Raw genomic sequence first — 27913 nt, forward strand, 5'->3', positions numbered from 1 at the left:
TATTCTTCATTAGGGGAAAAAAAATCTAGCTTTTTAACTGTAAAGAATCATTTGAGAACTGTATATAATCATTTTAAACACGTATCTTGGTTTTTGGAGGTTAGATTTTCTGACATTTTTAGGCTAATATTACCTCTTTGAACTAAGGATCGTAATTACTTTGTGTCTTCATGATGCCTCGCTTTTGTTTGCCGAAATACTATTCTAACAGCAGTGAGAATTAAAGCACAAGGCAGTTAAATAATATTTTTCAAGCAAAACCACTCAGCCAGACCATTTGGCATGAAACTATGTGCAAATATATTTTATTCAAAACAAATCTATTATATATATTTAAGCATTATTCTTTGGCAAAAATTTACAATATTTAATGCTGTATAGCAAAAAAGAAACAGCTTTAATCTCTTAGCTTTGAAATTAGGCAAAGGATGAATAAACTCTGAATAAGTGTTCCCATGATGTTACATATTTTCATTTCTGGACTTTGATTAGGCAAGTTCAGGATATAAGTAAATGTTAAATGTAGGTGCAAACTGTGTCTTTAATGGAGACTTTACAGAGAAGTCAAAAAGAATGACTTCTCAATCAAAAAGAAACCCCTCTTTTTTAGAGTGAGGCTTATGAAATAATAGAAAGCCTCAACCTGTGAACATATGGCAAACACAGGTATTGCAGTATGGAGTGGACTGCAACAGCATGTGGTTGTGGGAAGGAAGAGGGAAAAGGAAAAAACAGGGGAAAGGCAAAAAACACTCATTACTCATCCCAAAGGGAAAAGAAGTGCAACAGGTTCTTTTGAGCAGGGGACAAGCTAAAGCAGACATTTCTGAAGCTGGAGATTGCCGCCTGCTCTTCACTCCTACTATGTGTAACAAAAAAAGCCTTTGTTCACGTTCTTCTTTTAAGAAAATGGCATTGTGCCCAAGAAATATCTGCATGTGCTGTCAATTTTTCTTCCTAACCAAGAAAATACAAAGTGCCCCAAATGCTGCCTAAAAAAAGAGAAAAAAGAGGGGGAAAAAAGCAATAAAAAAGAGCAACACTGTGTCATTCTATGATTACTATCTATTACTTAAAAATCTAACATTTTTCCATAAAATATTCTTAGTTTTCTGAAGTCTTATGTAAATGTGATAAAAATACTCTGATTAGTAAACAGGCCACTGATGAAGTGCCGTTCAGTACAGCATTCAAGGGGAAGTAGCGTAATCCCTGCATATCTAGTTCAAGAACACTTTCTGTTGTGCCTTACAAACAGCTCCTCATAAGCCTCTGCTTGCCGTTCTTTCCAATTGCAGGCCAAATCACTCATCTAATTCATGCAGTAAGTCCAATTATTCACAGATTGCTAGTACAGTTATACCTATATAGCTGTAATCAACACTTATTTACAAACTGATTGCACCAATTCCAGGCCTGATGAAGGGGAAGGGTAAAATAAAATGGCTCTAAATCATCTTTTTGTTCCCTCGATATCTACGTGCCCTACATTATACCACCATAAAAGCAGTCCCCCAAGGATTCTCCAGCAGACTGATGGATTGCAATGTGTTTCACAATTCCCTTGTTTGGTCTTTTACTAATTATTAGCAACTGGCAAAAGAATCAGAGTCAATCAAAAGCTGCTAAGAGAAAGTTTTTCATGCATACTCTATATTCTCCTTTAAACCAATGCGATTACACTTTTTTACATTTGTAAAAAGGTGAAATTACAGCAGTTAGTTTAAAATGTATTCTTCTACTTACACAATAATATGGAATTATCTTATTTAAAGCACAGATCCAAAACCTTCCAAACATGCTCAGATCTACTCAAAAGCTTTAACAATTATATGTTAATTTTAAACTCAATTATGTACCAATCCATTTATTAGTTGTATGATAAGTAGGAACATAATTAGAAAATAAAATAAAGTAAATTTTGCTTTTTTAAAATGGAAATTGGCCTAATCTTAAAAAGTTCCTTTTCTGCAATATCTTTTACAATCATTTTACAGGTAGTTTTATATTAATGAGATTTTTCCTCCCCCAGAGAGATATCTATGAGTTCACTATATATTTTACGTTCAGTCTACATGAAAATAACGCTCTCAAGATTCAACTCCAAATCAATACACTATCTTAAAATTGGCTTAGTTGTAGTAATGACACAACAAATTAAAAATTCAGAACTGGGTACTCTACTTTGCAGAAAATCTACAAAACACTGGAAATGTATTGGCTTTATTCTCAGGTCAGCTATATAAGAGATTAGATCTTTTAATTATCTGCTACAGAATAGGAAGTAGAAGTCTTAAATCTATTCTGTTCCATTTATGACCCGGAGAATTAAATTTGACCCCTTAAAAAGCTCATTTAAGCATCACACAGCCAGAGAAATGGCTGTTTTTTAAAACCATCACATAACTTTCAGTTGAGATAACATTATACTACAGAGGCAAGAACTGAATTTCCATTGGAAGTATATGCATCTTCTCTATATTTTTTGGACATGCTGCATGACAGTCCCAGAAGCATTGTCTTGCTCTCCTGCTCTAGCTTTAAATATAACTTTAATCATGTTCAAGTCAAGTTTAGCACTCTCACCCACTATATGTAGAATCACAGAATAATTGAGGCAGGAAGGCACCTCTGGAGGTCATCTAGTCAACCTGCCACTCAACGTGGATCCAACTAGATCAGGTTGCTCAAGGCCTTGTCCAATTCAGGTCTGAAAACCTCCAAGGATGGAGACCTCAGCCTCTCTGGGCAACCTGTTTCGGCTCTTTACTGCCTTCCTTTGGAAATCTTCTTTCCTTATTTCTAATCAGAACATCCCTTGTTGCAAGTTGTCAGCATTGACTCTTGTCCTTTTGCCACATGCCTCTGAGAAGTCTTCTACAGCGCCCCAGCAGCAGGTAGTGGAAGACAGTGATTGCATCCCCCAACTGTGTCTCCTCCAGGCTGCGGGCACCCAGTTTCCGCAGCCTCTCCCCATGTGCCCTGTCCTCCAGTCCCGTACTGGATGATATACCATATGCAGTAAAGCAAAACTTTTCTCTCGGGATCTGTTATAAGGAACTTAGGACCTCCGGAGGAGAGTTAGCATTTCTGATCTGAACTTGTAGTTTTAGATCGCTAAATCCTAATAAAATCATCTACTTTTAGGCAACTCTATATGTAAATTTCAGGCTAAATGAATGACATTTCTTTTTGTTTTTTTCTTTCAGATACAAATGTCAAAATAAATTTCTTGCCCCAGAGTGCTATCAATCAACTACTGAATACATCCATTTCCATTTCCACCACCTGCCTTCAGCTTGCAGCAGTCTGGCCCCAGGACAGGCCCAGAGAAGACAACACTTTAGTCTGGCTAGTAATGTTTTCAGAAGAAACTTCACTATAATTCTACAACTAAAATATTAGTCATAAAATGACCTTGAGGACCCCCCACCAAAAAGTCACAGCGTGACTGTGGAGAAGCAAGGCTGTATTTTTAAATCTAGGCATATACCCAACATACAAAGAAACTAGGCTGGTTTTCAAGGTTCTGCATTTGACATTGCAATTTGCGGGGCCAGGCCTTAGAAGAGGTGTAGTGATTCTGTCGTGACAGTAAATACTAAACCCCCTTAACCACAGGTCCTGCGGGTCGCATTCTTGGGTGCAGACAGTACTGCAGAGGTATCCATTTTCAGGCCTCTCCACATTGCACAGCTCCCTTGCAATTCAAACAATAGGCAATACGATTAACACTGCTAATCTAAGTGAATTTTGAAATCTGGCTGACTCTTTCACATGTGAGCTCAGGGAGTTTTGACTGCAATACGAGAAGCATTATTAAGTCTTGCAATTTTATCATGGCCTCGATATAGTTGACGTTTGAAATACAATACCATCACTGGGAGATAAGTGATTATGCAGAAATCTGTTCCTATTTTTTTAAAATATGGCTCTAGCTGTCAAGGTTGCAGAAAAAAGGCTAAAAATCCGATCCATTTTTAAAGCCTCCTCATCCCTTTCCTGAGTGAAAAGCATTAAAAAAATCCAAATAGAGAAGAATACGAATCAGAGACATTTTTTATTTTACAAAAGAGATGATATTACTTGTGATTTCTTCCTTAATTTTCTCGTACATTTACATTGCCTACTTGATAGTTAGACCTCTAGGGCAAGCATAAAGCTTGCACTTCCACTTGTGTGCTATCTGGTAAACCGATGATACTACAGTAATTATTTTATAAGATCTTTCAAAGTCCTGTTTAACTAGAGATACATTAAAATACCTTGTTTTGGAGCAACAATGACAATCATGCATTTTTTTTGTGAAGCCACTTTTCCAGAGTGTCTAGAAGAGCAGTCAAAGCATGCTGCAGAGCTCCACTCACAGGGGTAGCCGCAACGATAGGGAAAAATACTAGGGGAAAAAAAAAGAAAAAATTCCTCCCACAGCTAATTATGCTCCTCTCCATAGTCGCTAATGACCTTGAAGCACATGGGCCAGCGCACCAGAAACAGCCCCGCCATTTGACTCACCAACTTCACCGCGACGGCAGGCGGAGGAATAGGACGGCCGTCACGAAGCTGAACCTTTCCTCCCGAGCCCGGGGGGATCCCAGGGGACACAACCGTCTCGCCAAAGCGATCAGTGCCAAGGGACCCAAAACCAGCCCCCAGGCCCCCAGCTCGCCACCACTTAGAGCACTAAATCCAGAGCTTTTGGATCTGTCCTTGCACATCTTTTGCTACGAGTCCTCGTTTCCCAGCCTGCAGGCAACTGACATAACAGATGTTGCTGAACTGACTTAACGCATTAAGCTGCTATTTGTTTAATTCTGATGTGGAAAATGTGTCATACTCAAAATAGTTTAGTATGTTAATGTATCACTGTAGGAACCTAAAGCAATCTTTATAACTATATTCTAGACCCATTTGCTTACAGATTTTAATCTAAGTAATAATCAAAACCTCCTGTTTTCTTGCTTCCTCTCTAGGCTTTTTGAATGTAGTCCTAACTTCATCTTCGGTTTCCTCAAGCTGAATAAACAGGACTATTACCTGAAATGAACACTTAAAATATTTAACTTCCTAGAATATTTTATGTACAATTAATTTGCATTAAATGACCCAAAACAGCTGCCAACTTCCAGAATAGGTTACTCAGTTAATAATTTGCAGCTCAATAGTTCATAGATGAGGGGGTTCAATTTGAAGTAATAACATTCTGGTATCTATTTCTGTACCAGAAAGCTGACCACAGCTATATTTGGAATAGGTCTGAGAGTAATGCGATCAATGCAAATCTCTGAAATCTAAAATATTCCTATATGAATCAACCTTTTTTTAAAAGGTTCTTGAAATTTTAAATTTTAAGATAACAAGCACTTTTTAATAACTACAGCATTTGACCTTATTTCTTATATTTGTACATTGTTCCACCTACTTCGTGGGACTATGCATGATGAAAAACTTATTTAGACTTGAATTTGAAAATTACTCATCTCAAAAACATTTATGGAATCAATTTTAGAATCAATTTTAAAACATTAGGATGAGCACTTTAAATAAGGAATGCCAAGCAATGGACGTGAACAAGGGCTTTTGCGGTACTCACAAATATATGTCCATTTCAAAAGTAAGAATACATTATTATGCCTATTAAACTTAACTGACTTGCAGGCTTGCATCAGATGTTGTGGAACCTTATTAGCTGCAAGAACTATAAGTGTATATTGGTAAAATTAATCCTCTTGCATATAGCTGCACTTCTTTGATAAGTCAGCATCCTTCTCATCAGCGCTTATGGTTTCTTCACACTCTCTGGACACGCGTAGGATAAATTTAGCTTGCCAGAGCCTTATTCTGACATTCTGCCACAGAGCATTTTGACAGGCTTTCCCTATGGGGGCTGAAGGCTACAAGACCGGCTGCTCTTTCATCAGGGACTTCATGTGAACAGCTCTGAAAATAATCTTCAAGACTTTCATAAAACAAACTATAAATTTGAACAGATCTTCGTAGTACACCTTTCAAAATACAGATTTTGAAACATATACTTTTTGTCTTTGAAGCCCAGTTATCATTTAACACTGATACCCTTATTTGTGTGATATTGAGAATTTACTACAATAGAAATGCTGGCCGGCATTTTCACTTACACCAGTTCCATTCACAGTTTTATTATTTCTGCTCAAATGCATCTCTGTTGACTTCAGTTGTTTTTTTTCTTGAAGACACCCTCTGTAAGTCAGAGCGGAATCAAGCCAACTGTCTCCAAATTGTGCAGTCTTAATTATATAGATGGAAGTAGATTAGCTAGGCAAGTTAGCATGCACCATTTTTTCTCTGAGCTGACAACATGCAGCTTCATCCTCTTCTAAAGTGTTTCAGACTCCTATTTAACCCTTCTCGCAGGAATTTAAGAAGCTTGCTGACAGTGTCTACGCTTCTGATTAATAAAAACAGACAATTCCATCTTATTCTTCATAGGCAAACAGAATAACTATTAAGACCCTGGCACCTCTTTCATTTCAGGTATTTGTATTGTTCTTAAAATAAATTTTTTGGAAACCAGAGTAGGTTTTCACTAACAGAGCTCTCAGTCTGTAGCACTACTAAACCTGAGGGTGACCAAGATGAGCATAAAATACCAAAAAGCCACCCCAGGGCTCCCATATCTGCAATTCTGCCTTCTGGGAAAGCATTCGGGTGAGGAGTCACCTCTAATCTACCTAACCCAGGATGCAGGACTGGGGCTGGGAGCAACATAAAACCGGTCAGTACTGCTAGTCACAAGTCTAGCAGTTCAGTTAGTGGCTCAGTGACTACAAAAAGGTCGACGCACTTTTTTCTGCTTACTTTCTAGGCAACACAAGTGAAGCATGCAAGTAGATCTGAAAGGGAACATACAGAAGGCAGCAGAAAATGAAAGGCAGGCAGAAAAGATCAGCAAAGGCTCCCAAGCCTAGCATCTGTGTAAAATGAAGTATCATAAAATGCTGACACCTCCTTGTTTCTAGCAGTAAACGAGACATTAAGATAAGCTACAAATACACCAAATAATTTATCGATATTAATTTTTCAAGTATGCAACTCATACAGTTGCAAGAAGCTTGTGTGTATGTCAAGAGTAGGGGGAATAGTTACTACCAAAATGAGTAGGACAGAGCATGGTCCATACTACGGAAAGTTCAGGAACTCCAGTTAGAGAATAACCCTGGTGTAAAATGAAAAGCTGTATGATGTGTATGTGGGCTGAGAAGGGAAGGGAACTCCTGGAGTCTCCAGTGCCGGGAATGCTCAGATGTCTACAGCTGTGAAAGAAAACATCCACTTCAGCCTCATGGTGGTCAAATGACTACATGTCCCACGTCTCCTTCAAATGGTTCTAGTTACTTGAGAGATGCTTTTTCCTCTACAGTTAGTTCATATCGGGGGTTACACTTTGCTGGAACCATGAAATTATCAAAAACGCATGACAAACACATGAAGACAGGAACAGAACTTTCATGGGCACCTGTGAAAAAGCTGGAATGGCTATCTCTTGAGCATCACAGAAAGTCCTTAAAAAGTCAGTAATCCAACAGCCTACATAAAGCTTTTAACGGGTAGGACATGACTAACTCCTGTTGTAACAACGGGACATTTCTGAGCTCACAGCTCAACCAGGAGGTTTCCAGAGTTAGTCCGGGGCATTTTCCGCAGGAGACTACTGTAACATTTACCCCTTCCAATGCTGATCCACTAGCAACCTCAGCAGTATTTATACAAGCCTTCCTCCTGCTTCCATGCTCATTTAGAAGGCATCAGGGGACAATCAAAGCGGTGCATTTTAGTCAGAGCTTTCTTAAATTGGGCTTGGTTGTTTCAGTGTATTTCTAACCGAAGTATTGCATGTGGCTTGGAATAGGTTCACTCTATCCAGTCAAATTTACCTAGTAAACAAGTCTGACTCAGCACAAGCCCTCAGGACTGAAATAATCTTCACCCCAATAACTACTGCCAAGCTTTCAGGCCGCTGGGGGATACAAAAGCCAAGAGGCATTATCGGTCTGATCTGGAATGGATTGAAAATATTTTCCAAATTACCTATTGCATTAATGTGATCATGACTGATGAAAGGTAGAGAGCCAATTTCTGTAACGTTTCAGTTGGACTAAGAAAATCTCAAGCCATCTGACACCCTTCAGCAGAGCCCTGGCTCCGTTTCACTCTTAATGCTGTTTTGGCTCGATATTTGCCTCCTGTTCCCATAGCTGCACAAACCAGTTCACTGGCCTCCATTCCCGCTTTCCTACCCGGCTGGGAAACGGAGGTGGGAAGCGCAGAGAAGGGCAGGGGCTTTGCCACTTTTCTGTACACATCCGTAACATTGGCCTTTGGCATTAGGGAAGTATTAATTTAACCCTGCCTCTAGAGGCGAAAGCGGCATGTTATCTCGTCGATGCGTTACATCACCTTCAAAGGGCTTTAAACAACTGCCAAGTGACAGTAGCAGCTGCTGGCAGGGGCCTGGTGGGACAGGCGTCACTGAGCTGCACGGATTCCTTGGTGGGGCTGCGCGGCTGCAGCCAGGGTGCTGGTACATGCAGCCTTCTTGTATCACGTACAAATAAAAACATTGTCCCCCCTCACCCCCCCCCTTGTTTTTGGGGTGGTTTTTTTTGCTATTTTACATGTACAATCTTCTTTTCTGCCTGGGGACATTGGTTGCAATCCTGACTTCTTTTTGGAATGAAATTTCCTCATGGATATGATCCAAATAGAAACAAAACAGGAGGAGGGGAATATCTAGGCTGTCCAGGCCATGGAGTTAACAGCAGGAAACTGGCCTGGTTGCAACTGCTTTTTGCAAGCAGAATTCCTCCCTCTCTCCCTCCCTCCGCTCAAGCCTTTGGGCAAATTAAGAACCAGATTTTATTTTTCAAAACTTAGTGGAAGATGACAAACAAATTAAGAGTTTGTTTTCCTTTCTCACTTCTGTAGACAAACGCCAGCCTCTCATGCCAATTGTAAAGAACAACCCAAAATGTACTGAGCCTTATACCCGTGGAGTCAGAGTGACCTGACGGATGCAACATTTAATTCAGACTCTGGTATTTCAGATTCTTTTCTTGCTGGCTAATCCTACCAAATACAAGTCACAAACCTGTTTGCAGTTCCGCTATGTATACAACTGAATTAACAGTTCACTTCTCATATGAGATCTTTGCAGACAACTGATGAAAAGTATGATAAAAAATCTACATATAATCACTAAAATATGCATCACCAACATTGTCATAACAAAATTCTACCAAAAGGAAGCCCTGACATCAGAGAAAATACATGTAAGAGTGATACATCCTACCAAAAAAGGAAGGAATTCCTGCAAAGTATAGCACAAGCTTCCTAACGAGATGATGTTATCTTTCTGCTTGGGACTAAAAATAGTATTGCTGTTTATACAGTACACAAAACTGGAGACAGCATCTCCTCCTAAAAGTTTACAAGCTAAGTAAACTGCAGTCAGATGAAATACAGTGAAAATTAATACAACCAGGAGTTATCCAGTTAATTACAGTGTTCGTATTTAGAAGAGTTTTCAATATTTTCATGGCACTAATAGTTTCCTTAGGGGATAAAATTTTAGGAGGCTTACATGCAAGTATGCAACAAAAAGTCTGAACAAATTGAAATAAAAGGAACTTTAAACACTGCCAGTGAGATGCAATAGTCATTTCAGACCCAGCAATCTTGAGGAGACTGTAGCCTAGAGACAAAAAGGAGTGAAACACAGCCGGCATGTAGTTTATGTTTAGTACAACAGCTCTCTCCTGAACACCTAGCTCTTACGGCTGCAGAAGTCCTTGCGCCCAACTTTTCAAGTGTTATGCATAGCTGTCAAGTTGAAATGTTAAATAGCCCTCTGCCTATAACAGATCTTCGGTAACTGTTAGTTCTTCATAGTCCACTAACGTCAACACAGCGACAATACCTGAAAACAAGGCTATACCTTCCCTAGGAAAAGCACAGGGGATCCCTGCTCCACTTCAGTCCTCAGCCTTTCAACACACTTCAAGCACAAGAATCATCACCAGATGACATCTCCCAGAACCACAGTGAGGAGCAAGAGGCCAGGCTAAGAGTGAAAAGCTTACTTTAACATTTCACGGTTTGCTATTTACTCAGTACAGAGGTCTCTGTAAGTGACACTGGATGTGCAACTTCTTAAAATATATAGTATTCGCAGGTTCACTTATAAAAAAAAGGCTCACTTCCAGAAAATAGGAAATGAAGTGCTTCTAAAAATATAAAACAGTATAGCATTTTTTAAACATGAGGAGTACAGAAAGTTAAGTACAGAAATGGACTATGAGGAGAAGTGATAGATTCATTATCTTTTGTTGTCCTTAGTGAGGAAAGTCCTGCTGTGTCAAACAACTCAGTATTGGGATAGGTGAATGAAAATAACCACATATAGAGAGGAGTAGCAGAAGATCAGAATAGATGATTTAATGATGAAATTTGACCTAAAATCTACAAAATGCCATAAAAATAATTAAATAAATAACTCTAAGTAGAAAGATGGGTCCGAATCTCAGAATTGAAATGCCTGAGCTGTTTTATACCCACAGTGCAAACAGCTATCCCGGAAACATTACACTGTTTTATAGATCAGAATAGCATTTGAGAGAATCATGTATGAGATCAAAATTACCAGGACTGAAGCTGGGACTGCCCATATCCAGCATCCTTAAATATTTCCAAAAATATTAACTGCCTTTGTATTTGGAAAGACTCTGAGAAGCTGTCTTTTTCTACTGCTGTCTTTTTCTACTTCACAACAGGACAGGTCAATCAAGCAAGTATCCAACCAATATTTTGGCAGTTTCTGTCAGCTTTAGCTTAACAGCTGGGCTATTTATGCCAACTTAAGTTTGCAGCAGGTGCTATTTACTGCTTTCTAAAATGGCCATGACCACAGCATGCTTCTCGATCTACCCCTACCTGAAGCTCTCAGGTGCTTCAGAGAGGAGATGGGGAAAGCGCAGCTGGGGCTGCCCTCGCGGCTGCCAGGAGCAGACCAGCATCAGGCTGGGGCTCTCCCGGGACATGGGCCGTGGTCTTCACACAGACGATCAATCTTGACCTGGGAAAAGGCTCACAAATTAAAATTGAAATGTATAGAAAGGAATTTGAAATGGATGCTAACCATTTTCATTGTTTTCCTGAAAGAGTAGCATACTACTTCAGCCTAGAAAAATTATTTAACTCTGCTTTTGAAGTTTATGGGAATTATGGGTCCTCAGCACAACCTAGGTTTCAGTCTTATTCAATTCTGATTCTGGTCAATTCTGACTAACAATATGGACAAAATCAAATCTGCAGCAGCAGAACTACTTTTCAGGAGAGCTTAATCAAGATACAAATCTATACTGAAGTTTATTATCATGCTGAGCTCATGCTAATATTTTACAGACATAACTTCCTGATTATACAATGAAATTTAGGTCCAGCTATTGAAAAAGAGCTAAAATTGGGCATATTGGGCAAGGTGTCACTTTGTGTTCAGACTGGTTTTACATTATCTTCCAAGATGCTACTATTAGCTGCTGTTCTCCTTGGTTCCCACTTCAGGGAAGATAGGTGCTGCTGGAAAGAGGATACTGGGTGACACAGACCTTTAATCTAAGCCGGTACATACATTCTTATGATCTTAAATAATGCAAATAAATTATGGTATACAGCAGAATGAAATGTTAATGCATATTTCTAAAAGTCTTATGTTTAATAAGGAATATTTTCTATTTAACTCTGCTTCTGGAGAGAAATCTCATATAGAAATGATTCTGCTCCAAAAGGAAATCTTAAATATAATTATTCAACACAATTTTTCACCAAAAAGGGGGGCAATTCTGCTCCTATGAAAGTCAATGGCTAAAACTTTAGAGGCATCAACAAAAGCAGAATCAGGCCTGAAGATACAAGACGTTTCTTACAAATAAGCATTCTTTTGAATAAGAGGAATGAGACCTCTCTGCTTGTTCTACTAATAACAATATTTTTATTCTTTGGGTGTACTCTCGGATGCCCCATATGGGGCACAGAGAACACTGTAACCTCAGAACAGAAGCCTAAGAGAAGATCCTGGAGAAGCTTTGATTTTTCTCAAAGCAGAAAACACATTAAGAAAGTCTCCAAGATGTTTGTTATCTTTAGATGTTTATTAGAATAAAGGTTTCAAAATGTTTACTTCTAATCTGTATTTAGGCACATAAATGAATGAGCTGGTTTCAGAGTTACAAAACACTCTGCAGTTCACGGTGATTTCAGCAACAGGTGACAGGTGCTTCTGAAAGCCCAGGCACTGACGGAGAAGCCAGATGTTCGGCACCAATCTCTTACAGCTTTAGTTTAGGAGGAGCTGTGCAGCTGTACACATACAACCCACGGGAGAGGGTCTGTATCTCTTGGGCAACTGTACAACAGATTTGTGGTACATACACCCTGTTTTTTCACAGGGCCTGGTGCAGGAGAACCTACAAACTTCCACACACAAAGCATGACACTAGAGGAAGCAGTATTTCTCCAATTTCCTGAGGTGGGAATGAGCGATGGAAGGCCAGCCAGGAGGACTGGCTGGTAAACAGTCACACAAGGCATTCCAGATTAATCTTCCCATAGATTGCTTGCAGCTCAACAGGAGCTCTGCAGCCTTGCTACAGGACATCCAGAGGTCCAACTCAGCACAGGTCTAACTTCAAAGTTAGGTCAGGTTGCTCAAACCTTTGCCAATTTTAAGTTGAAAATCTCTAAGGCCAGAGATTTCACATCCTCTCTGGGCAACCTCCTCCAGGGTTCGGGCACTCTCACTGTGATTTTTCTGTTCCTTACCTGCAGTTGGCATTTCCCTTGCTTCGGAATTGCCTCTTGTCCTTTTTCTGTCCACCTTTGAGAAAAGTTTGGCTCCATCTTCCCTATAACAACCCATTAGGTAGTTAAAGACAGCAATTAGATTCCCCCTGAGTCTTCTCTTCTCCAGGTTGAACAAATACAGATCTCTCTACCTCTCCTTGTACATCACGTACCCCATCCCTTTCACCGCACTCACTCCAGTAGTCTCTGTAGGATTAGGAGGCTGGACTTTGTATTGACCAAGTAGGTGGGAACTTTGCACCTAGATGTTCACTACCGGTCAAGGATAGGTTCAAGATGGTTCAGAATTATCACCATTATTTGTGTACAACCTGTGCTCAGACACAGTTCCAAAGATAAATGCAGAGCAAGTTATTTTCTGATCAACTCTGCTTTATTTAGTCCAAATAGGACAGCAACAGTTGAGCACCCTGAAACTCTGACCACAAGCAGAAATTCTAAATTTGGCACTTCCTAAGTAAATGTGCACTCTTTCAGCCTGACTTATAGTCAGGTTAACAGCAGAATGGATAGCATATGCGCAAGTCACAGGGGTAAGGTGTTGAAGTCATTGCCAGACATTCACTACAACTAGCAGTATAGACATATGAAGCCCCAGCTGTTCCAGATTGTCTTGTATTCCATTTATGTGATTTGGCTGCAAATCCTTTTCCATTTCAGAGTTCCTGTCTTCAAGGGCAATACTAGCAATACAGCCCGTTTCTGTGGTTTCTTTTGCTCTTGGTGCCCTACACAACTGCATATACAACCATCAAGAGTCAATCCTCTGTGTCTGTGTTACATCTAAAACTGTTACCAAGTGATTGTTTTAATACTGCTGGTATTTCAAAGCCAAAAGAAACACGAGCAAATCGGACTCTACAAGACTACATAAAACTGAATTTGTCAGCTAAACTTCCCTATCAAAAATCCTCACTGTTCTGTAGAAGGCAAAGAACAAAACTCTGACTTGCAGATCCAAGCTAAGTCTGCAATACTGAGAACATCAACAGGAAAGGAAAAGAGATTGTAAAGAGAATCTGTAAACTGAACAAAATGAACAAAAATAACTGAGATGAAAATCTAAGAATATTGTTTGTGACTTCTAGAACATTCACATCATTTTAAACTACAATATTTGCAACAACCTGGGATTTATAAATGGTGCCCCAAGGAACTTTCTTGACAGAATTAAAGCAAAAGCCGAAGTAGTCTCTGCCCTAGAACTCTTTGAACTAATCACTGCACAAAATAGTGCCTAGTCACTTAGTCCCATTCAATATCGCTTAGCAAAGAAGATCCCAATACATATTTAGACATCAAATAGTAAACTGCCTGATATATTAATTTTATGATTCATGGCTACTGACGAATCCTCAAGCCATGTGCCTTTGGAGGACAGCGAGCATAATGACCTATTTCCTAAACTGCCAAAAGCTCTTTTACGACAAACTCAAGCAGAACACAATCTCTGACTTCTTCATGTGATATGTATCAATCTTTAACCTTTACTGTTTCATCAAGGATTTTACCATATGAAGAGTGTCCTAGCTATTCAATTACAATTTTACTGGTAACCTCTGAAAAAGACTTGAAGGTATTGTATGATTACTGCCTCTTACCTACATTTGGTTATTTCATTCCATAAATCTGTATGGGTCAGGAAAAAAAAATTGCTCCTGAAGGTCAACTGAACCTGATAAGAGGGAAGAGGAAGAACATGGGACAATCGTATTCTATCTTCTTCTGAAGCATCAGAGATTGATCTGTGCTAGGAATGAAATTATAGAAGAGGTATTTGAAAACTTTCAAAGAACTGGATACTGTATTTCTCAGCAGTTACTATATAATAATAACAACTAAGACACCACACTTGCTCCTCATATTTACCAAGAGGAGTAATTGTAGTCTGTTATTGCTCAACAAGAACAAAATTACTTACTTCTAAAAATAACAGCTTTTAAAAAATAAAAAGTCCATACTACAGGAACATTAAAATGCTTTTAAAATGCAACTTTTTATTACAAGTCACTATTGATGCCTTACTATTGAGGAATATTTATTTTTCATGGATAATTGCATTTAGGATTTGTTTTCCTTCACTGCAGATCAAGCAACTTGTACTGTAAGATCATGAAAATCTCCAGAATAGATTGATTTGCCTAATGCCAATAGAAGAATTATTTAATTTTATGGAGAAAGGGGAAAAATGGATCCTAAAGCAGACAGAAATATTCACTGAACAGAATTTATTTTCATCTCACATTCCTTTTCTAAAATGGAAAAATAAATACTGTGCTTTGTGCAAAACAATACTCCATCTTGATTTCAGAGCATGAACACCAATTAATAATCTGTGAAAAAAAACATTCTAACATTTCAGATGATAACAGTTAAGGGTTTGAGACACCGCTAATAGATTCTGACACAGAGAATAATCTAAATTTAGTAAAATTTGTCCTAAGGATATATTTAAGGATGCAGACAGCGAGCCAACAAATTGTCCAAGAATCTCAAAGGCCTATCCATTCCCCTCTGTCTCACACTGTACTTTTGTAGCAATGAATCAGGAAGGAAATACAGCTTTGCTGGTTGTGCCTACCCTCACCTAGGTAGTTTTCACTGCTCCCCTTGGTTAAAACCCCAAGCAGCATGTTCCACTTCCCCACACAAATATGTTGAATTCATTATTGTGAATGCTTGCTTTGAAATCCCATGGTATGAAGGTGAGTCAATGGTACTAGCTATCCCCTAAAAGAAGGGCTGGAAAAATGCAGCTGTGAGCTTAAAGTTAACAATAGCCGAGAGCCACATTTCCACTGATAAAAGCCCAGATTTGGAGGTTTGTGTAGTGTAGAAGGGGAATGATTGGTCAAACTAGGCAAAACTGGCCAGCCCTTTGGATAGAAGAAGGTAAAAGAGGGAAAAGGTTACCTCAATAGCTGTACTTCAATTGATTTTTCTTTTTTTTTAAAAAAAGTTCTTTATATGTCTTAGCCCTCTATGGTTTTATGATGAAGTGGAACACTGGGCACAAAGAACATAAATCACAGATGTCATGAGAAGCACAACCGAAAGTATGCCAACTTTAACACTAGATTGAAATGACAGACAGATGCGTATGGAATACCAGCTATGGAGCATGCTCATTTCTGTTTTCTGCTACAAACAGGCAAGAAATGGACCTTGCTCAGAAAGTCCAAAATGTCTGATTTATTTAAAACAGAATTAGCTCCCTTTCCAAAAGACAGACAGCAGGCTCAACAGAAGGGCATTCGGGCAGCACGTAAAGGCCTTGGCAGACGGAAAGCCCTGCCATCAGAAGTTACCAGCCAGCGTAGCTATCATCTGAACATCTCTTCTGACCTAGTTCATCTTCTTGCAACAGTGCTCTATGTTCTCACAGCCTAAGAACAAGATGCCACTAAACAGATGTCACACAATGAGCTAAAAACCTTTTCTAAATGGCTGGAAAGAAAAAATCTTCAACACAAAACCTTAAAGAATCCTAAGATATGGCCTCCTATTCTACTACAATCCGTAAAAAAAATAATATATATTCCATGCAATTCAACTTCATAGAAAGAAATTACCATCATGAAATACGTGTCATTGCTTAATTTTTCAGATAAACTGTACCGTGGCTAAAATGGCAATGAAATGAAGTAATTCTAATTCTGTTTAAGTACAGAACTTGGATGACTGTGCATTATAATCTTCACACATTCATATTTAATTAGGCTGAGGAGAACTCCAAAACAAGATGACCTCTTGCTGCTTCTATCAAGTAACTGAATGCTCTCTTTTACTAGTGTTCAAAATGAAGGGCTGAAAGTATGGGGGAAAAAGTATATTTTACTATAAAATATCCTACAGTCTGAAACAACCACAGTATTGTTTCCAGAGAGAATGTCTATTGCCATATTTGCATATGACCTTTGACAAAGAATTCAGTACCTCATAAGCAGAGCAGGAACCTATGTGACCAACTGTGCAACCTCTTTTGTAACCAGTATCACTATTTTTGTGCTCCATTTGGACTGTGACACACCATTAGCTGTTCTCTGATCCATGCAATCCAATTTTCCCCTTAATATAATAGTTTGAAGACTGAATAGTCATTTGTGTCATGACATTTAATTTAATCTAATCTAAAATAATTTATCTAGCATGTAATTAGCTCTGTGATTCTTTTTTTGCACTTAAATAATAGACATCATGCTACCCTATTTCTGGAAATTGATGGGAACCTAATTTTCTCAGTCTTAAAGTTTTAACCTACTCTGTTCTTCTTGCTGTGATTTCAAGATGAAAAATACAAGTACACTTGGAATCCTAAAAGCACACGCATGTCATGCAAAATCTCACAGGTGTAAGGGCAGTGAATGAGCTTTCTTAGATACATTTTCAGCCAAGCGTTCAAGGGTCCACACCAATGCTAAATATATGGAATTTAGCTGATAAAAATCATGCGTAGAATAATCTAATTATGAAGTAAATAATAAAGCATTTGAGCTGTTTTACTATGTCATGAGCATGCTTTTTAGATTTAAAATTATACCATGACTTTGCAGTCCGTTAACACAGTATGACATTTCAGAGCATGTGCTACTGGAGCATTTTAAATGATATAATCTGTATCTACATATTACAAAATAAAAAACACTACACAAAATGCAAACCTTTTTATATTAAAAAACCAATCTAATGGTTAAAGTGGCAGAGCAGAGTCATAGGGTTACCCGAGGCCCTCGTGGGAGGGAGAGTTGAGGACACGTTACATCAGCACCGGAGGAGACATGCACTCAGCAAGGAAGGGCTTGGCATAACAACTACAGACCCACAACAGTTTACTCCTTCTCAAGAGTAACAGGAAGACCAAAGAAAAATATTTCTCCTGGACTACCAAACAGTGCAACAACTCCCTGAATCTTGTATCAGGCAGATTTAATTCCACGCTTCACCCTTGTTTTGTTTGCATAACAGGAAACATCTTTAGGTTATGGTACAACTTAGAAGTGCTTTTCTGCAGTAATTTTGATGGAAATCTTTTGTGAACTGTAAGTTTACTCAAATTAATTGTAATATTAAAGCTGCCATGCAATAGCTGCCCATTGATGTAAATGGAAAGTTTCCATTGACTTTGCAGAGTAAGTGTGGGCTCCTTGCATTTAATGTAAAATGGAAGTTGATCATAAATTTACATAGTTCACGCAGGCATGCAAACACAAAATTTGGAAACATGAAAGCTAAACCGACACTTAAATAACAGCAACACTCCTAAGGCTGCCAATTTTACTTTAAAATGAGAGCTGAGGACTCTCAGGGAGGTCTTACCCCCGTCTTTTCTCCAGGATGTTATTTTTATCTCAGCACTGTCCATTTTTACTATTTCATTTACACCATCTTTGGTGCAATTACTGAGATAAAACTGTGTCAAGCCTCATCTGTACTAGATTGTTAACCACTAACTTTTCCACTGGGTTTATAACTTACAAGTCTATTTAATTTGCCTTTTAAATATTGTGCAGAAACAACTTTGGAATTCAATATTCTCTCTATCACCCTAGCTTCTACTGCTACAGAATTCAAACGTTTCACAACGTTGTGTATTCTTCGGTTCGAAATTGCAGATGGGTAACCAAGAATAGGATTCTGCACTTGAGTCCAATCATCTCCAGTGCAGACGGAGACATCTGAGTTAACCATCTAGATTCCCTCTGCAGTCAAAAGAATCAGGATTTCTAGTGCCTGGTCCACTTCTTCCTGAAACGCACGCTCCCTCCGCTCTCCTCTGCGCTCCCGGACACCGGCTTCGCCCTGCACGCTCCCCAGGGAGACGAGCTGCATGCTCAGAGCGCCTATTGCTACCACCGGCTGCAAAGGAGTGCAGGCGACTGACTTGACAAGGAGGTGTCTACGCTTTCAGCAGCCATGAGGAAACAAATGCCAAAGTACATCGTTACCAGAAGCAACTCGCGGGTGTTTGACCCGCAGGTTTTGCACTGTTCTAGCAGCGCTTTGGTTTCCTTTGTTCGGATTAGGCTCTCACTGGCTCGCGGCGAGGATGCGATATGATTAAGCATGTTGACATACACAGTCACCACATAACTGCAGCTATTCAATGTCTCCCTGTTGTTGTGGCAGAGGGTATATTTAGCAGCTACAGTTACCCTTGGAAATAAAATATACAATCAGCTCCCAGAGCTTCCCCTTTTTCCTTGTGCACAACCCTGCATTTGCCTTAAAGACTGTAATATTTTGCGCTCTGAAGTAACCACCCCCCAGTGCCACACACTACAGATGAATGCTGGATCTCCGCAAAATACAATCCCAAGGCAGGTCTCAATTCCGAGCGTACTGCAGGATAATCCAGCTTCGGGCTCCAGAGAAACCCCCGAATTTTCATCTTCGCTGTCACCACGCAATCTCGGCCGGGAGAAATGGCCGAGCGCTGAAACCCGCCGTGCCCCCTTGACGGGGCGCCCGCCCCAGCCCGGGCAGCAGCAGCCGGCAGCGCCCCGACCCGCCCCGAACCCCCCACGTCGGCGGCGGGCCGGCATCGCCCCGCCGCGCCGGGGGTGTCCGCAGAGGCCCGGCGCGAGGGGCGAGGGGCGAGGGGCGAGGGGCGAGGGGCGAGGGGCGGCCCCCCCCCCCTCCCTCCGCCGCCGCCGCCGCCCGGGCGCGCCAGGCTGCGGCACCTCGCAGCTCCCCTCGGGGCGGCAGCGCCTCCCGGGCGGGGGTGGCTGCCCTCACCCCCATACACATATATATAATACATACAGGTGTGCACGCATATATATAAATACACAGATATATTCTGGGGGTCAGAAATACTGGGGTGCCTCAGCCTGCCCCTCCTCCGCACGGCGCGGAGAGCAGCCGCGCCGTAACGTGGCCGCCCCGGGGGGAGCGGCAGCGCCCCCGGACCCACGCGAGGGCCCCGCGTGGGGCGGCAGGGCCGCGCCCGCCCGCCTACCTGTGCCGGTGCTCATGGCGCGGCAGGAGGCGCCGCTCCGCCGCCGCCGCCGCCCGTCACCGCGCCCCCGCGGGCGGCACCATCCCCGCCCGCCGCCGCGCAGCCCGCAGCGGGCAGGCGGCGCCGCGCTCCGCCCCCCTCCGCGGGCAGGTGCGGCCGGGCAGCCGCGGGGCCGGCGGGCACCTTGGGAAGTGTAGGCGGCCCCGCGCCGCGCAGCGCCGCGCCGCGCCGGGGAGCCGCCGCGGACTACATCCCCCTCCGTGCCTTGCTGCGGCGCGGCGATGCTCCGGCCCCGGCCCCGGACCCGGACCCGCGTTCGCCGGCGGCGGCGCCGCCCGCGCCCGCAGCGCCCCGCAGAGCGGCCCGGGGCTCCGGGCAGGGCGGCAGGCGGCTCCCACCTGCCGGTGTTTGCTCGGGCGAGCAGCTAAGCGGCCTTCCAGCGCCCTCCGCTCGGGAGGGAGGGAGACACCACAGACTCTCCAGCGAGCATTTGGAAGTCTTGCTGTTAAGCTAATGCTGCTGGCCCTGCAGTCAGCGGTGCGGTCTTTCTCTGCATTTTCCTGTCCTATTTGCGCTTGGTTTATATGATTCCCGAGGATCATACAAAGAAAGATGCAAGATGCAAAGCAAGTTAATGCACAGCTACTTTCACATACTCCTAAAAAGCCCAAAGAATAAAGATGATGATGTTTGGATTGTTCCTCAGCTCAACCTTAACTCCAAGCGGTGCTGCACCTGAGAAGATTTTTGGCAGCAAGTCTAGTTATTAAGTAAGAAAAGGTAGTACTTTCTGGAGCAGATGAACTCTCACTGGTCCTTCATATTTGAAAGTATACAGATGTAGAATGCTTTACTAAAGCTGGCTTATTCAATATTTTAAAGCCTCATCAAAAATCAACTAGTGTAGTTGTGAAAGGGATAATATTTTAAAAAATAAAAGCAGCCTATTTAACAAATTCAGAAGGAGCCAGATGTTGCTACGTAAGCATGTTGCTTTACACAGCTCCTTTGATGCTGAGTTCAGGCTGGATTCAGGGTAGCTTGACACTATAGGAGCAGTGTGAGGAAGCTGGAGCGTACACAAGACTTGCTCTGCAATTATATCAATGTGCTTATTCTGCTCTGTTCCATCAACTGTTATCTAAAAGAAATCGTTCATCTAAAAAAGGAAAGTGTCTAACTCATCAAACCTTCTACAGCCATCAAAACCTACCCAACTTTCCCATGCTAATCCAGTTACTCAAGTGCGATGAGCTCTAACGCTGGTTACATGTGAACTGATTTGAGACAGAACCGTGATCCTCAGCTCTGTGCGAGCACAGCAGTGCAGTATTGCTATTGGGTTGTTCAGGTGATACGAATCCTGGGTCGAGAGCCTCTGGTGATCATCACTGGCATTCAGAAGAGCGTGGAGCCGCTCGCTGCTGTGTGCTGACAGTTGCCAGGAGTGGTTATCTGTCAAGGAGCATGAGAACGGAGCGGTTACACAGGAATGTTCCCTTGCCTCTCAGCTTCCGGCAGTTTCAGCTCGGGGACTTCCTGAGCCACGTGTGTTTAGTTGGTATTGAAAAACCTTCCAGGGATTTTCTTCTGTTATCTTGTCCAGTTGTTCTTTGAACCCATACATACAAACTTCAGGCAACTACAGCATCCTGTGGCAAGGAATTTCGCAGCTGAACTACGTGCGGTGTGAAGAACCACCTACTTTTGTTTTGAACCTGCTATTTGCCATCTTTATTTGATGCCTACTCATTCTTGCAGTAGAAGAGACAGCAAACAAAACATTTCCTATTCAATTTTTCTGTCACTCATGAATTTATACACCTCTATCAGATTCCTCCCTGGCCTCCTATTCTACTTAGTCATTCCTTAATGCTGATGACTTGTAACTACAGTAATACCCTGCTATCTGTCACCTGTCTGTCCTTTATTTTGGAGTTCCCTCACTGAGTGGTTAATACCATGTTTTGCTAAGTGCTTGTATTACCTGTTTTCCATCCTGCAACCTTCTACCACCTGTCTTCCATCGAAAACTTTCCTGAGCTGCCCAGTTTTACTGAAGCATGCCAGCTGAGGTGCAGGGGACCTCACAGAACTTCATTAAGACGTGGATGATACGTGAATATCCATTCTTCATATCACACTAGTGGAAAAGTGTAAAGCATCTTGAATGTGGCTATGCAGCAGCATCCCTCTTGTCTTTATTCTGCATTAATGCCAGTGAGATCTGGCTTCCAGCAACATTGCAACCTGCGATTTTAATTGTGAAATATCTTTGCAAATAATAACCATGAGTTTGAAGCATTCTTTGAGTGATGCTAGTTAAACCTGTGGCTAAGAGGTCACTTAGAATTTAAATTAGATGTAACTGAGTTTAAGCTCCTAAGAAACTTTGGTATTTCTTTATTTTTTATCTGTAATCTAATTACTAGGCTCATATTCCCTGCAGGTTGCTCTCTTTTGACAACTATTATGCCTTCTGAAAGGTGAAAAGTAATTTTTCAATTTTATAGTAATTTATTTTGAAGTATTTATGTTTAAATGACAAATTATCCTTCCAATGCATTCCCTAAATTTCCAGAAATTTGTCATTTTCCTATTACTTCAAAAATAGCAACTCTTTTGCGTCACAGAAGACTAGCGACCTGGCATGACATACTTTCATGAACCCTCTTTTGCTTTTTACTGATTCTCTTTTGTGTGAAGAAACCTCCCTAAAATTCTGCATATTGCAAACATTTATGTTTCTGTTTTTTGAGTCATATGTCTCTCAAGAATTCGGGATTTGACTGCACTGAAGATTTGCCTCTGTTACAGTCTGGTAACTACCTGAACTAGCATAATTTTTATGTCTAATCCTAAATCCAAGTTATGACTTGTTCAACATTTAGGCTACTTTATCAGGTAATTACTAGTTTTGAGACAGTTGCCAACATATGCCACGCTTGTGTTTGTAACCTGTTTGTGCCTGACACAATAGCTACCTCTCTACTGCATTACTGTTTGCCATGTGCTGCTTTGAGACATTGATAATAAATAAAATATAAGTAAAATCTACAGTTTCAGAAGAATAACAGGCTGGGATGTTAAAATGAGTCTCTGGGTATGAAAATAAATTGCCAACTATTCATTTAAGCTGGGAGTACACATATTTATAAATAATGAATTAGGGTAAAGCAGCTGTAATGAAATAATAACATAGCACAATATCGAGATGTCTGCATTGCAATATTAAGAGGTCGGTAACAACTTTTATGTAAATCTCCTCTCACATTGTGGGCAGAATTACATCAGCAGTTAAAACTTAGGCATCAGTTACCCATTACAAACCTAAATGCATTACAATCAGTAGGTCAAATAAAACTCAAAGGCATCAGAAAGAATGAAATAACATCAAAGGGAACGATGGCTACGGATGAAAGAAATCTTTGTTACAAGGAGACAGTCAATGATTGTTCTGTCATGTCAGCCGTCAGCTTTTGGAAACTTGGTCAGAACAAATAAATTTTAATATCAGAGACTGCTGCATATGACAGGAAGTCTAGCATGTAATGCAAGTCTAGTGCCAATATGTAACTTATAAACAAGAATGAAAACCACACAGGTTAAAGAAATGAAATGTGCAGAAATGTAGATGCAATGAATGGTTTGTGGAGGGGCCAGGAAAATGCATGAATAATATAAACATCACTACACATGCAAAAAACTGGCAAAAATTTAATTTGAATTTGGGAGCAGCAGATGAAGCTTGCAATGATTTCAGTGCAAAGGTACACAGTCTATAGGGCCAGTAAAATGAATGCTCATGACTGTAAACATTGAAATAATTATAATTTAGTGCTTTCTGTAGTAAACAAGCAAGAACTATATTCCTGGCCCTTTTGTGCCTGTTGCACAGAAGTTAATACTTATGAAGCCTATTATCATCTCTTGCAAATTTGACTCCCTGGAAAATTATTCTTTATGCGAGCCTAGAACTTCTCATTTCCAGTAAATATTACAATCAATTGGCCTGGAGTCTATTTAACTCTGTGTTTTCCAATACAGACTTATGTATGCTGATTTTCTATTGCTTATCTTACACTGCATTTCCAATACTGTCCTCATGTAAAAAATACTATATCATGCTAGCAGAATTTAGACTCTTCATGGGTGTTAAAATTTACACATAGCACCATCTGTAAGTAAGACTTTGCCTGGCAAGATGCATGACAAGTGACAGAAGCTTTCACCAAGTTCTGCTGGGGAATATACCTGGGCTTGAAGACATCAGTCCTTAGAAAAATGCAGCTGCAACTGAATGCTTCTGTATATGTCCACAGCTGCATTGAAGCTGTCTTGTGCTCTCAGTATTGCTTTCCAGACATTAATGATACAAGTTGAAGGTCCCATATGCATATGTAATGCTTGGGCCAAGCTTACCTAAGAGTTAACATAAAAGTCTTGGATGAGGTTTGTGGATAACATATGCACAGAAGACAACTAGAAAATAAGGAAGAATGGAAACATCATCATTTTTGCTCCAAACACTGAGCACCCTGATCTTCAAATGTGTATGGAGATGGGCAGTTGTAGAAGTTTGATTTATATCTGCTCTGAGCTGGCTGAGCTCATGAAGCAGCTCTAGTCCAAAAGCCATCCATTTGTGCACCTATACCTTATATAAACACATAGCTGCATACAAACACAAAAATTCCCAAAGCAAGACCCTCAATGGATTTTCTTGTTCCTCCTTCAGTGTGTTCAAAATTTGCTCTCAAGGGACCTGATGAGAAAAAGCATGGTCTGTGTTTGACAGTGCTCACATCACTTGATATCCCCCTGGAAGTATTTAGGCACATTTTTAACTTTCATCACTCCCATCCTTCAGTTTTCCTTCCATCACATTATTAAACAATTATTTTTGAGATATAACTACAGAGCAAAATGTTTGCTTTCATTAATGGCTGGTGGAGACTCAGACAGCATAGTTATAACATTCTGGTTCTTGCTTTTGTAACAGAGCAGAATTTGATTACAGAGTCAAGTGTTATCTTTAAAATTAAAGGGGTTAATTTGTACAGACTTTATTAGGAATTGCACTTCACTATGTATATTACTATTATTAGTAATATAAAGAAATTCTGCTGGAAATCACACCATGAGACTGGGCTCTTTGAAACAGGTGCTCTGATGGAGCATATAATCTTGCAACTGTACTAGAAGAATTTACAGAATAAAACATCTGACTTCCCTTGAAAAAAGTGCCTGAAAATGCCTAGTCAATATGACTGCATATCAAGCAAGATCAAAGAGCACCAAAGGGACATGGAGGTATTTAAAAGAGAATCCTCAAGCATGAGAATACACATACAACCTCTGTAATTTTTGCAAAGTCTTTGGAGGATTAGAGGTTTTGCCACCACTGATGCTGTTCATAACTGGGTCAGAAGAGGAGGAACCAAATTTCTTCCTTGAAATCCTAACTCACACAACCATTCTTCCTCTTCTGCTTTGTATCCAAGTGCAGAACTATGCATTTCTCTCTCCAATATAGGTGTAAAGTTTACAAAAATGATTGCAACTTCCAATGTAAAGCTTTTGAGATAACAGTGATAACACGGGGCTGTAAGAGCTACATATTTTTACAGTACTATATGAAATTCCTAGGCTATCCTAGAAATGAAGATTACAAAATATGAATATAACAACTACCTCACTTAAAATTTTAGCAGTGAAGAAGCCACCTACAAGTAAAAATGATAGCAGAAAGGATAATTCCTATTTGTATAATGTGCCCTTCTCAAAAAACAGCCCACTGTGACCATAAATTGCATGAAAAAGGTTGACCATTATAACATAAGTTCTTTCTTCATATACACATTCACATATGGGGAAACCATTACTGGATATAATGTATGGACATAGGACGCATACTGTGCATTTAATGGAGCAAGCCCAGAATGTGTTAATGCTGACTATAATTTTTCTTTTTAGTTGCATACCGCTAACTGTAGTAAGAATCTCTTTATCAGCATGCCCCCACACATTCACACCTTGACATAATTATTGTCTGCTATGGCACTAATAGGCATAAAAATTATGCAGCTCCAGTCTCAAAACTGAAAACTTCATATTTATGAAAAGTACATTTCACTTAATCAAAAGTCCATAAATACAATCCTAAGATTGTTCAAAGGCTGAAATTCAAATTGGAAGCATCCAGAACATTGATGATTTTCTTATCCATATTGACAAATGCTCCACTGTGCCTCAGATCTGCTTCATTAACTAGAAAATCTTTCCTCATATTTCACATGACTGTTGATTGTACTATATCTTTTTAAGATTTTGTTTTTCTTCTAAGAAATATTGCATTAAGCATGCCAAGGCTGGATACTTAAGCAGCAGAAAGTGTTGCGCTCGCTATGTTTATTACTGTCTTTTTATATTCTTAGTCGTGGTATCTTTGGCCAAATGGTTTGTAGAAATAAGAGGGAAGGCATTACTAGGAGAAGTAAAAACTTAGATCTACTCACATAGCTGCAAAAAATGGACACGCTCTTACATGCATGAGCCCTTCTTCAAGTGTCAACTAGAGAGGAGGAATTTGGAAAAATCCCCATCACTTTCCTCTGCTAGTTTTACCTGGATGCAGATATTTATGTTTATTTGTTAAAGTCAAAAATTACCAATGTAGTATTTTCTATACTGTAGACATTTCAGGTGACTAGACATGTTAAACCCAAACTATAAGAAGGTAATATTTAGAGCTACCTTGAACAAACAAAAACCCACATCACAAGACATTTCCACCACAAACATTTACAGTCAGTCCATCTTTATACAGAAGCTGTTTACACTAAACACTGTTGCACCTCATGAATGTCATGAAGATTATGTGACGAAAAATCAAAATTCTATGATATTTGTCCCCTGAGATGTAGAGCACTGCCCCCTACACTTGCTTTGCTAGCTCCTGCTGCTCCCCGCTCCAGGTCGAGCCAGTGGCCAGGCCAAGTGTGAATTCCCCATGCACTCACACACACACACACATGCGTGCGCGCACATGCTGTGTACTGACATGGCTGAACACAAAACAGACCAACAAGTCATGAGAACATGCCTTTACAGGCACCCACGTAAACACAAACAGCACTCCCAGAAACGTGAACAACACAAGTGGCCTGATCCCGTTGTTACTCGCTGGCTAATCAGGCCCAAAGTTCACTAGCAGCTCCCATGTAGGCACACACATGCACACACGATCACATGAGTCTTCCCAGTATCTCTCTCCAGACCTCTTCTTGCTGGCTAGTTCACCTTGAAGTTCTCTAGCAGATCTCCCTACCACATGCACACAAAGAATAGAGAAAACTTTAGGAGCAGATTTTAATAAGAAGATGGGGCAGACTGTGGTGATCAAGTGCAGGGCTTGGCCAGACATGGGTACTGACCAGCAGCCACCTTACTTGTGACCAGCCCCTTTTATTTCCTTCTCCCATTTTCCAGTACTTGCTTTTCCTGGATCCACCTTGATCCCTCCTTTCTCCACCTTCAATCTTTCCCCATGGCATCCCCTAACAAGCTTTGCACAGTCCCACAATCCCCCTCAAACAACCCAGAAGGAGTTTGCTCTTCCCCATGAAACCCATGATAATCATGTTTTCTTTCTTTCCTCTTGGTTATAAAGTTCTCGTTGAATCTCTTCAAGGTGACCCTTGAGAGGTTCCTGCAATAACCATCAACTGGTGTCTCATGGGTCCTGGTGTTTGTTACCATCTCTGCTCTCCACTGTTTGTTAGGGTTCATCCATCTGTGTGTTTAATTTATTACTTCTCCAGTTTCCTGTTTTTGCTTCTTATGCTGAATAGCCATTAACTAGGTATCCCTACAGACAACTGAGAAGCTTCTTAGGAATTCCGTGGCAGAATCAGAAATTGGACCAGATTTTTGTCTTCCAAGCCACTATTTTAACTTCAAGTTCATGGCGATTTGCATACGACAGTGTTGAATTGGTGATAAGTTTATGTTCTGTTACTGACAGAGAAAGCTGATCTTACCAATGGTGGGTGTTTA

General features: G+C 40.6%; 1 protein-coding gene across 5 annotated transcripts in view; it reads right to left on the minus strand.

Moving 5' to 3' along the window:
* ABLIM2 (actin binding LIM protein family member 2) overlaps nucleotides 1-19908 on the minus strand; it is a 163639-nt gene extending 143731 nt beyond the window's left edge. For all 5 annotated transcript variants that reach the window (XM_067297186.1, XM_067297184.1, XM_067297183.1 and 2 more), the window contains exon 1: nucleotides 19856-19908. In XM_067297186.1, coding sequence (XP_067153287.1) covers nucleotides 19856-19871 — 16 coding nt within the window. In that variant the 5' untranslated portion in view covers nucleotides 19872-19908. The remainder of the gene's footprint in view (nucleotides 1-19855) is intronic.
* Nucleotides 19909-27913: the final 8005 nt, after the last annotated feature.

Source organism: Apteryx mantelli, chromosome 5 (assembly GCF_036417845.1).
Source record: "Apteryx mantelli isolate bAptMan1 chromosome 5, bAptMan1.hap1, whole genome shotgun sequence".
Classification (NCBI taxonomy): domain Eukaryota; kingdom Metazoa; phylum Chordata; class Aves; order Apterygiformes; family Apterygidae; genus Apteryx; species Apteryx mantelli.